Source organism: Merops nubicus, unplaced genomic scaffold, assembly GCF_000691845.1.
Source record: "Merops nubicus isolate BGI_N331 unplaced genomic scaffold, ASM69184v1 scaffold33795, whole genome shotgun sequence".
NCBI classification, from domain to species: Eukaryota; Metazoa; Chordata; class Aves; order Coraciiformes; family Meropidae; genus Merops; species Merops nubicus.
In genome coordinates, this window is record NW_008609502.1 from 38,141 (window position 1) to 50,755 (window position 12,615).

General features: G+C 36.5%; 1 protein-coding gene across 1 annotated transcript in view; it reads right to left on the reverse strand.

Moving 5' to 3' along the window:
• ITGB8 (integrin, beta 8) overlaps positions 1–7,527 on the reverse strand; it is a 28,614-nt gene extending 21,087 nt beyond the window's left edge. The window contains exons 1-3 of the mRNA XM_008940617.1: positions 7,448–7,527; positions 4,596–4,770; positions 923–1,169 (exon numbers count right to left, since the gene is read on the reverse strand). Of these exons, the coding sequence (XP_008938865.1) occupies positions 923–1,169; positions 4,596–4,764 (416 nt within the window). The 5' untranslated portion in view covers positions 4,765–4,770; positions 7,448–7,527. The remainder of the gene's footprint in view (positions 1–922; positions 1,170–4,595; positions 4,771–7,447) is intronic.
• Positions 7,528–12,615: the final 5,088 nt, after the last annotated feature.

Sequence of the window (12,615 nt, forward strand, 5' to 3'; positions counted from 1 at the left end):
TGGCAAAACGAATCATGTCCTAAAAGTGAAAATTCATCTGCAGTCACTATATAGACAGCCTAGATTACTGCTTTATATATAAACTTTTATAATTAGGTAGCGAATTCCACTACTGGTGCCCAGTTCAAAACCGACTGAAATCTAAAAAGATACTTGTAGACTTGACAGAATGTTGGATCATGTCTTCCCAGAAGAGATAACAAAAAGTAAGAAGTTATGAAGAGTTAATATTCATTTTTCCAAGTATTTTGGTTTATACAGAATTCAATGTACTGTGAGTAATCTTGTTCTCCAGAGGGTTTTGGAAGTGATCCCTCACTTTACATAACTGTTGAATGCAAGGTATAAGATATGGCATGAAAAAAGAAATGCAAGCCAGAACACCTTCCCCGTTTAAAATGGGAATTCATTCATATTACAGCTGTGGAATGAGATCAGAATAGTGCTTTTGTTCATTAAATGAGTTGAAAGAAACTGCATTATGGTGACAAAAAGTAGTGTTTTAAGAAAAGTACTTCATGCATACACGACCACACACCAGAAGAGATGTCCTAGGTCAGAAAGTACAAAACTTTGTGATGAATCTAGGCAATATATATCCAAAATACTAAGAGCACAACAGCTGACTATAAAAATAAATGCAAAACATATTCAAATATACCAAAGCACCATGTTTGGTTTGTTTTGCTGAGGAAAATGCAGCATATTTTTTCCAATACAGAAACAGTTTTTCTGAAATGACCCATCAGATATTTCAGAAGTAATCACCGTATAATAATTTTCAGCATTTTATTACAAACTTTGCTGAAGAATCCGGGTATAATGAAACAAAGGGATCCTGATGAGCTTTAAAAATATATATGCATATTTGTGTAACTAAATATTTTCTCAATGGTACAGTAAATATACAAAGATGACATACCTGCATTGGTTATGGATTCTACCCGGATGAATGCTAATATAAGGTGACACAGTTTTATCCACATACGATCCAAATCCAAGTCGAAAATCAAGAGAAATATTTGCCATCTTTTTAGATAAAGCAAATCCAACGGAGTTTAGTTTTTCTATATTGTTGTGCATAGAGGCTGAGACATCAACTAAATAATAAAGATCCACAGGGTATTTCTCTAAAGGACGAACTTTTAACATAAAGTTTGCTTCACTTCCTGATTCAAAGGAAACAAATAAGTTTATTTACTATTTTTGAATGGACACTCTTGAAAATACATTTATTTTTTCCAGCAACCTTAGCACAAAGTTATTTATGTCAGCAAATAGGAAAACAAACAAACAAGAAAGCCTCCCAACAGTAAAGAAAATCTTGAAGCATTGTTCAAAAATAAGACATAAAGGGGTTCTTTGTAGAACATCTTGCCTTTTTTATTTTTTTTCTTGCAGGAGCACTGTGCAATTTATTGTAAAAATCTGGCTTCTCTCCATTTTCTTTTAAATTCCTGGTTATGCAAACCCTTTGGCATTACACCAGAAAAGCAGTTATGACCCACAAAGGACACAGATCTGCATACAAATTGTGGTCAGTCACTTTAGGGCAGACACTTCTAAGTATACACTGCAAACAGCTTGTCATATGAGTCTAAAATTATGTGTACCATAAAGACAGCACATCCTGAAAAACTCATGTAAATTATGCCTCAAGTTTATACCTATCTACTTCCAAAGATTCAATGACAAAACTCAGAAGGGTCAAAATATTTTTAAAAAATGTTTTAATTTAAAAAAATTAAATCTATATTTTGTCATATACAAAACGGAACTCTTTTTAGGATAACATGTCTGTCACTCCTGCAGAATCACATTATGTTCTCATGTGTAATGAAAATGTAAATGCTTTGGGAGCCACTAAAACTAGTCCCCACATTTTGCTTGCCTAATGTTCTCTAATTCCAATAAAAAGAGTGAAGTGACTGGCGTATGGGCAGCATAGGTACAGTAATGCATTACTTCAAATTATTCATTATTTTATGTCAAAGTGTAAGCTCAGAGAAGAACTGAGGGACTAGAATCTTCTCATGAGTGCAGAATCCAATTCAGTATTATGCAATGAAGATACAGCAAAGGACAGGAGGTAGACATTACAGAAGAATTATGCAGGTTTTCAACAAGTTTTCTAAATACTTTCAGAAACAGATTCACTAAAAAAAAACCAAAACACCTGAAGTGTGATTTCTCTATTCATGACCTTTACCAATGCATACTGATAGATAGCATATTTAATGTACACATAACAAAGACCTCACTCAAAAAAGTTAAATACACAAAGTACTTTCTTCCAACAGTTTTTGAACATAATCCATCTGAAAACGTCAAGTTTTATCTGTATCAGGTCTTGCATGAAGAAAACAGAATTTCAGTGTTCTGTAACTTATGTGCTTCCTCTTTGCCAATGTAAATTGAATTACTTTTTATAAATGACCCTTGGAGGTCTCCAATTTGCATATAACGAGATGCTGAGCACAGCTTTTATTTTTTCCCATATAGATCCTGACAGTTGAGTATGTGTAAACAGTGACAAAAAAAACCCAAACCAAAACAGTATCAAACCAAAACCATCTTTCTCTGCATGATTATACCATACTCAATTACTATAGCTACATATCTGTGTATTTCCCTGGGGTATAAAATCATAGAATCATAGAATCATTTAGGTTGGAAGGGACCTCCAAGACCATCAAGTCCTCTGCTAAAACAGAATCAGAATCTGTCAGGGTGGGAAGGGACCACAAGGATCCCCCAGTTCCACCCCCTCTGCCATGAGCAGGGACCCCTCCCACTAGATCAGGCTGCCCAGAGCCTCATCCAGCCTGGCCTTAAAGACCCCCAGGGATGGGGCCTCAACCCCCTCCCTGGGCAACCCATTCCAGGGTCTCACCCCTCTCATGGTGAAGAACTTCTTCCTCACATCCAGCCTGAATCTGCCCACTTCCAGCTTTGCCCCATTCCCCCTAGTTCTGTTGTTACTCAATATCCTAAAAAGTCCCTCCCCAGCTTTCTTGTAGGCACCCTTAAGATATTGGAAGGCCACACTTAGGTCACCTCGGAGCCTTCTCTTCTCCAGACTGAACAGCCCCAACTCTCTCAGTCTGTCCTCATAGGAGAGCTGCTCCAGCCCTCGGATCATTCTGGTGGCCCTTCTCTGGACACGCTCCAGCAGGTCCACGTCCCTTTTGTAATGGGGGCTCCAGAACTGGATGCAGTACTCCAGGTGGGGTCTCACCAGAGCAGAGTAGAGGGGGAGAATCACCTCCCTCGACCTACGGGTAAGATGTCTATATATCAGAAGTTATTCTTCTGTAGCCCTCAGAATCTCAATTTTCTGCCTCCCTGATGAAACAACTTCCGCAAAGCATATGGAACTCCCAACTTAATTTCACTATCTAGTGGCAAAAAGTTTAATTAAACCAAATTTTATAAGGCTACTTTTTTTCCTATGAATTCAGTATGTCTTTGGAAATAAAAGTGAATATAGACACATCTAGAGCTAGCTCAGCTTCATTTCTCAATACAAAGCAGAATATCAGTCATTTCTTTGGAAGGGGAATAGGGAAAGGAGAGGAAGTGCTGATGTTACTTTCTCAGTTTTATTATTATAAAAATGGAAAAGCAGAGCTCCTTTATGCTTTACACTCATGCAGATCATTCCTTTTTCCCTTGTAATTGACAAAAAAATTATCTTCTATACAGTAACAATCAGCAAGATACTTTTCCTGTTCACTTAATGTTTTTCTGCCAAAGATTATTCCCTCTGAAATGACATGCTATTTTCTCCAACTGTTGCTTTCAAAATCAATCAATCAATCAAATTGTATTATGTGAAACATACCCTGCATCTGTTTATATCACCTTCTATTTCTGCTGTTGGCTACAGCTATTTTAGACAGAGAGCACACATTGATTTAACTCAAGTTCAACTGAGGGCAAATAGAGATATACTCATCCTATAAAGGGACTTGTAGAATAGAATCCTAATAGAATCTATTAGGCTCATTTTATAAATGCAACGTTAGGCAGTGAATACCCAAGTCTCCTTTAGGAATCCAGTCCTTTCTTATGTATTAGCTTTGGTGTCTTTGCAGTTGTCTAGTCAATACACTTAAAAGGCACCAAGAAAATCAAGAAGCTTATCAAATGATGAATCTAGGAATTCTAACTAAAATTTAGTTTCTTTACTGAAAGTAAATTATATTTTAAATTTATTAATTAAATTTAATTAAAAGTATTATAACTTAAGATACATTTTATATTTTAAACTATATGTTTGTAAGGGAAAACTATCTGTGTAAATGGCTAAAGAAAACGAATCAAGAAATCACAACAGAAAGCAGACGAGACTACCTAAAATCCATTTTCCACATATGACTTGCATTATTCTGACCTTCAGCTGTGTTTGATACAAACATTTCTTGCTGAGTACTGTACTTGACTGCAACACCATCATAGTCCTACAATATAATGTTACAGTGTCATTCTTCAAAATAATTATTCCAGCTGCTTCTTCACAAAACATCTGTACTTAATAGTATTGTATTTACTTTAAAATTGCTACAATATCAGTGTGTTAGACACAACCCAACCTGGACGCAGTTGGACTGAAACTTTTCCTGGTGTCACTTGTGTATTTGTTTCGTGGTCACTGGGTATTGTGACATGAACTGTGGGATTTTCTATGAAATCTGCCTGGCAGCCTCTTTTCATTAAGTTCAAAACTGTGTCACAGCGTCCCTTCTGTGTTGCGTCGGCCATGAAATCCTGTTTTATAAGAGACAAAAAGTACAAAACAATCTGAGCTGAAAAAAATAACTGTAACATCTTCAAAGGAAAGAGAAAACCAAAATAATAGTCTTTGAAACAATAAAATACGCTACTATAATTGCATAAATTGTAGAACAAGTTCATGGAAGCCACATGTTTTTAATAAGGGCAATGACAAAATATTTAAATTAGAAGTTAAACCTAATTGCCACAATTACTTTATTCTACAAAGGACAAAACTTTTGTATGAGAAAGAGGATCTTGCACAATCAGAACAAGCTGACTTTGGAGAAAAAGGAAACCACGTACTGTCAGTATGTTAATAAAAGTTCTGTGCTGTGCTATGAGTTAGTTATAGCAAGAAAGTGTCATTCACATGACATCAAAACAGGTTAGTTTTCAGAGAAATCCATTGGTAATGTTACTCAGGCTAATGCTTAAAAGTAGCAGCAGAAGTTACCTTTAGTTTTATCTAACCTGTATTTGTGTATCACATACTTTTAAGTTTTACCCCATAACCTACTCCAAATCCAAAGACCAGCTGGACTATAAATTTCCGTCCCTAGAAAGAGGAAGCTATGTATGACAGGACTGGACAATTTAAGATGCCACCAACATAAAAACACCCCTGTAATAACAGAGAAGTGATTAGTAGTAGGATGACCTCAGAAGCAGCACATCCTTTGTTGCAGTGAAAGGGCAAAGCTGTCCAAATTATGCCAACATGATCCAATGCAAATTCCTTCCTGACCACAAGTCTGATGATTAACATGATTCTCACCATGCAAGTTAAAAAAAAGACAAGATCCTTTGTACTCTTTCAAAGCATTGGCCCAGCCCAGCTAGGCCATCCACAGCTGGAGACCAAACAATAGACAATTTCTGATATTTCAGAAGCAGATGGGGAAAATAAACAATCAAAAAGTGCACACAGACAACCGTGTATTAGAGAATAAATAGTCATCCAGACCCTGAAAAGATCTGGAGAAAGTCCCTGAAGAATCAGACTCAACAGTCATCTATCTTGTTTTCCAAATTCCAACTAATTTTTGTAGTCTACTTTTTATATATCTTTTCCACAACCTTCTTCATTGTAGACAGAGACTACTTTTTTACGCTACTGCTATTTACATACCCTATTTGAATTACATACATTTTGAACAGGTAGATTTTTAAACATATAAAGAACTTAGCTACTCGTTGTTATCACTGACAACTGATAGATAAGTAGCATTTTCTGAAATTCACTGTATGGGGCCAAATCATCTCAAGTGTTCCTCAGGGCTGATTTTCTCACTAAAAACATTGTTCAGATGAAACAGACATGTTAAGCTGAAAACCGCTCCTTTAACTTTGGAAAATTTCTATCTATCTATCAGCATTACTATGAGTTCTGCTGTTCCACAACCCTGGAGAGCCTGTAGGTGAACTGGCTATCAATGTATGGTCTAAGAGGGTTTGACAAATCCCTGGCTTCCATGACCAGCTCTCAGGACTGACATGAGAAGTGAAGTAAGAGAAGCAAAGCAGAAGTGAAACCTGGTCAAATCTGATTATGCAGTTAGAAGGAGACCTATTGAAGGTCCATAGCACTGGAAAGCTAGCAAGTGCTGGTCCATAATAAATATAGACGTAGCAGGATAAAACTGTGCCTTTGTAAGACAGGATATCAGGCCACAATAATGGACCACTCTACACAGTAATCCACTGTGCCATCTACACATACCCTAAGGCTCCTCTTGGAAAACAAGCCCTCCATGCACCTACTCATCCATGTGTTACTTACACTTGCTGCAGCCTAAGTTAATAATTCCAAGACACAGTATTTCAGATAAAGTTACACCAGTGCCTTACACTCCTTATCTCCCCCAGGCACACCATAGGAATATACCTACCTTCTCTGCTAACCTGAAGTTATACTACAGAAAATTTGCATGTGACCTTCAAGAGCATATGTGCTTGTAATTGTCCACGATATTTTTCAAGACCTTGCTTCTCTGAAGTGCTCACTCAAAACCATGTAATCAACTGGCTTTTTATGTCAAACAAAACTGGAAATTCCCATACTCTTACAGTTCATAAAGCAATAACAATTTTAGAATAATTCTTGCTACCTAAGATCTATCTTCTGTAATAAGTCTCAGAACTGATCGTTTCAAGAGTCAAAATAAGTAAAGTATCATTTTTTTCCATTTGTGACAGGGTCATAACACGATGAAGTGGAAGGCAACTCCACTGCTAGTAAAATGTTTTGACAAATGCAATAGGCATATGTGCCTAGACTTGCTCTTATATATAATGAGGACTTAATATAAATTACTGATAAGTAATTTTGCTTTTGAAGCCAAAAAGTGTTGAACTCTCAAAGCTACTGTAAGTCTGCCAAAACTGTCTACGAAGCAGATGGAATGCATTAAAAAGTTCTCACTTTATTTAAAATTACCACAATTTTCCAAATAAAAGACTGTGTTTTCTCCTTTGGAAACAAAATATATTTCACAGGATTTCTCAGGTTCTGTTTTCAGGGGTAGTTTAAAGATTTTCATGCTAATTCTCGCTATAATTTACACACTACTTCTCACTATAATTTTCACAATTTAAAAGTCTTTTATCATTATAAAGATCAGAAGCAGCTAAAGTACAAAGTCAAATGTAAGTAAGCAAAATGCCATACCTCTTGAGCACACCATGCACACTCCGGACCCAAAGCAAGACACTTTGTGCATGTTACTGCATTTGAAGTGGCACATCTGTTTTCCGCTGCAATGAAATACAAACCCAAACATTCATGATTCACTATGATATCTGGGAATTGCAAAATGCATAATTTTAAACTAGGATTTCAAAAATTACTTCACCAGATTAAGAGTGATGACAACGTATCCAAACAGAAGTAAAACAGAACAAAGGCAGCCCCATGAGGGAATATTTGCAGCACTTTATTTTATCTACAGTCTAGAACTATCTGTACAGATTGAATAAATTCCGTTCTCAAAGTCAAATTTTTAAGATCTTGATTCAGAATAATTTTAAAGTGAAAATTTATTTCTGGCATGCACCTTGCAGATTTACTGCCTAACAGGAAAAAAAAAAAAAACAAAACAATTACCAGGTAGCTTATCTCTTCATAGACATTTTTCATTCAAAGTCATTTACACTTTGACTGAGTTATTCACTATTCACTCTTCAGGGAACCCAAAATATTTTCTCACCTTCTATAAATATTCCCCCTTTGCATTCCCTGGAATTAATAGTTTCCCAGAAGAGACAGAGTTGTTTTTTTTTTTTCCAGAAGTGAATACAAATTTATCCAACATTATGTGAGTCACAGACTGAAGATATATCATTCCATACTAACTGTAAAACTCGTGGCTACTAACAATTCTATCAGCAAAGTCCTTCATGTCCTTTTCACATCTTTGTTTTAGTTCACTGCTTAAGATACTACACTTTGGTATCAAACTCTGGCAGGCAAAACTGAGGAGACAGCCTTTTCAAGGGACTGGTCAGCCCAACTTGAGCTAAAGTGCTAGCGTATCCTTTCAGCACATTCAGCTGAAGCCTCTGATAGACCAGTGTGCCTCTGCAGAATTCACCTGGACAGAGTTCTGCAGAAGGCACATATGACTCTCCAGTGCACAGCACAGCAATAGTACTGTTTAACAATATTGCTTTGTGGCATATTCATCATGGCATAATGTAAAATATACTGGGAACAAAACAAAATTAACAATTCATACTCAAAAGGCTACATCTGCTAATTGGTCCATCATGACAATATGTATATCATCATATCAAAATAGTGTGAAGAAAGGTTTGGTTTTCATCCAAAATTTTGGCTACACCTACTGTCTCTCAGATTATTTCTCCTCAACCTGAAATAATGCAAACCATCTCTCTTTATAGAGTAAGGAGAGCAAATTCTCAGAGTGTATTAGGAAAACACAAACTAAATTTTTTTTTTTTTTTTTAATCTTTATTTAATGGAATTCAGCTATGGATTCAAAGATGAGATCCTAGTCCTCAATAGTCACTTTGAAAAACTGATGATTCAAGGAACTACTAACAGCTTGTTTTTTGTACTGACAACATATACACCATTATCAGTATTAACAATATAAAAAAGACTAGTACAACACAGTTGCAGCATTATACAGATAGCATACCGGTGAGCAGCAATGTAATTAATTTCAAAGGTCAGACCTAAATTTCTGTTTCATATAAACTGCCATTGACAATTTTTGCCATGCAGGCAAGGTGAGAAAAGAAATGTATATGAAAGGGAGAGAAACTCTTACAGATACAATAGAAAGAATCTGAAAAGCAAGATCAGGAAGGTGCTGGAATGGAGGCAAAACTGATTAAAGGGTGGGAAAGCTGGGCAGGGATAAATAAAGGAGGAGTCACTCAGGAGAGAGAAAAGACAAAGACAATATCCAAAAGGTTTTTGTTTGTTACAAAATCAAACACAGCAAGTTTGACTTGGATGTGAAACCAGAGCAAGCTCATTTGGCACTGACACAATAAAACCTCTTTGCATGTATGAGAAGATGGCAACAGCACTTTACGTTCTGCTGTCTGAGAGCAGATATGAAGGCCATTAAAAAAGTTACTGCAAAGCATAGGAGAGGAGAATGAGAATGAGGATCCCATGTAGGTACCAGCATGCACAGTGTTCTAGAGCTTGCCACAGATCCCTTTCTAGACAGTACTGGTAAAGCGCAAAGACAGGATGAAAAGTTGTTTAGAGTGAAAATAAAAGGAATGTAATTGTTCTTGGCACGAAAACATCACTCCCGTCTCCAGTTGGATACCAAAGACAGCAGAGATGAAAGGCATTACAAGAAAAAGAATAATGTGATGGATTCAGTGTAAGTGTCAAAGGACAAAGAAAGATATGAATTGCTGATTGGCAGCATAATAGTGGCTAAAGACAACCATGGGGCAACACAGGGAGGAGATGACAAGAACTTTGAAGTTACCAAGTTTGGGTTGTTTTTTTTGTTTGTTTGTTTTTCTTTATTGTTAGTTTACTAGATATATTGAAGCTTGATTTAGTTTATTAATACAGCCTGTCTGGTAAAATATAAGGTAGACAGGGTGTCTTTCTAAACTGGCAAACCAGAAGAAAAAAAACCTTAAAATACAATTTGATTTTTCGATGTGGACATGGCAAAAGAAATTCTTTAACAAATAAGACACACAGTATTGCTGGATGCAAACCTCTTTGCTGGTAACTCTCCAGACTCAAGAGGTCCATTTTTGCAGCATGAAATCACAGACTGGTAATAGACAAGCTTGGTACCATTGGCTTAAAAGTTGATTTTTTTTTTTTTTTTTTGTTAATAAAGAAACTTGAAAAAGATTTATTAATGCCCAAAACACATTCTGGCTACATTACTACTGTAGTTCCCAAGTATGTACTCCCATATAGCAGTAACATTTATGGGCATGCTTTCATTCACCAAAGATTTTTTATTTAGTTATAATCCTACCATAAATCCATAACTGATTTGGTATGAACTAAATTTCTTGCTGAAGCAAGAAACATTTTTTTTTTTTCTTTTTGAGTTGGATCAAAAGAGAACTGAGATTTCTGCCACTTCACCAAGACCAGAGTCCAGACAAGACTGAGTTACTTACTGTTCAGCCGAAGTTGAGGGCAGGTTTCTACTGGCTTAGTTATGACTGATGTATGCCGAAAGGTATTTTCAACGAGGTCTAAATTTTGTACTGGCAACCACACAGGCACATGCATATAATAACTCAGTCCACTTTTCCAGCCTCCTTCACAAAACACAACCATGCTCCAAAGACTATTTACAGTGATCACAGGTGTGGCAAGCCAAAACTCTCCACAGCAACAGGGATCAAGGCAAGACAAATATCATATACGTTACAATTGTATCCAGCCTCCTTATTATGAAAATAACTTGATCATGATCAGGGTATTTATCTCAGAGGTGGAGTAACAATAACGCTCACTGGTGTTTGAGAGGGGATGTTAAACAGGTTTTCAGACAGCACTTTGCTCAACTAAAACCAAGAATTCAGATTTATATCAACTGCACAGTTGGTACATGTTTGTGCTGGTTTTGGAGGGTGTACCATTTGCTTTCATAAAAGAGAGTCAAAATATAACTAGCAGTTTATACTCCCTGATCATGGTCCTCAGACTGTTGGACACCAGTTAAAGCAAGAAGATCTAAAATTATCTAGCCTCTACACACCTTTTTTCCTTAAATTTTGCATCCAGCCTTGTTCTATGGCAGCAGTCAGCCAGGCTGTCCCTATCCACAGATCACATGGCCTTCAGTACCTTTTATGTAGCTTATGAAGCTATGAAGAAAGCTGCTGCTTGCATTCAGTGTACTGCAGTTACCTTCAACTTTCCATCTTCAGGAGCTAAGCAACATAACTCCTAAGACAGCCAGTAACTGTCCCAGCTAACACACAGCTTCCCAATTCACTTTGGCTATATGTGCCAATACAATGAAAAGCATTGTAAAAATGCTACAGAGGGGGAATTTTTTTCCATTATTATTGTGTCTGACACTTACTTGCTCGGATTACAAGGAAAAAAATGAGTGTCTGTGCTTTAACTGCTAATCCTAAAACCTAATCCTAGAATTAGGGTTTTTTCTCCATTTCTTTTTCAGACAAGAAATAATTCTCTACTCCTTGTGCACAATGCCATGCTTTCAAAACATTCTTTGTCACCACCAGTTTTTCCAGGGTTACTGGTATGCCTTAGAATCAGCTTTAAGAGGTCCTCATCCTTGCCCAGAAAAGATTTCAACTTGAAAACTATATATATATTATGCTTTATAATAAATTCCTTAGATTACTTGAACAAAAATACCAGACTTTTCTTCCCTTTCCATTTTTCTATTACATATTTGACTTGTTAATGAGTTTTTCTTCTCTGTTAATGGTTGTCCACTTTAGTTTCACTATTCAGACAGAAGCCAAGATGCACAGACCTCAAGTATCCTTTACCAGCAAAAGAAGCAGCAGTAGACTAAAACTGGCATGTAAGAGACATGTGTTTGCTAAGAAAAAGAAGCACCCTAGACCTTTTTCTACTCGTCATTAAAAAAACAAAACAGAACAACAAAAGAACAAACAAACAAGCAAAAAAAAGAAGCAAACAAACAAACACCAAAACAACAAGTGTTACAGTGTTCCTAAAAAGCAAAATGGAAAAAAAACCCTTGTGCAACCTGGTCTAGCTGAGGTGTTCTTGCCCATGGCAGAGGCATTGGAACAAGATGATCTTTAAGTTCCCTTTCAACCCAAACCACTCTATCATTCTATATAAACTATAATGTAGTTATAGAGAAGATAAGAGATATAAATTTAACATAAATAAGAAGTACACATGTACACCTGGATAAATGCAGTGAAAAGCATCACTAGCAAAGAAATCCTGACAATTGCTATGGGCTCCTATTCCTAACTCCACCAATACCCCCTTGAGTGTTTTGGGGTTCCCCAATTAATCTGCATTACCATATGAATACAGTACCCTATGAACACGCGGGGCATTACTCAGAGCGAAGTGTATGACATAAAAAGTCATCACAATACAAAATAATGCAGCAGTCTGCCTCATCATATCAGAGTGTGTCCCTTCACAAATTATTAAGTAAAATAACCAAGATCTTCATTTTTGGCACACTGTGCAAGCTCTGAGTGATGCCACTCAAGAAGTGATCCTGGATATCAGCTGAACAAGGCAAAGGCAAAGGGGGAGACCTCTGTCAACACAGCATTAGGAAAGCTCTGGTAGAATGTTGCAGAACATCTACACCAATGTACATATATATATATATATATATA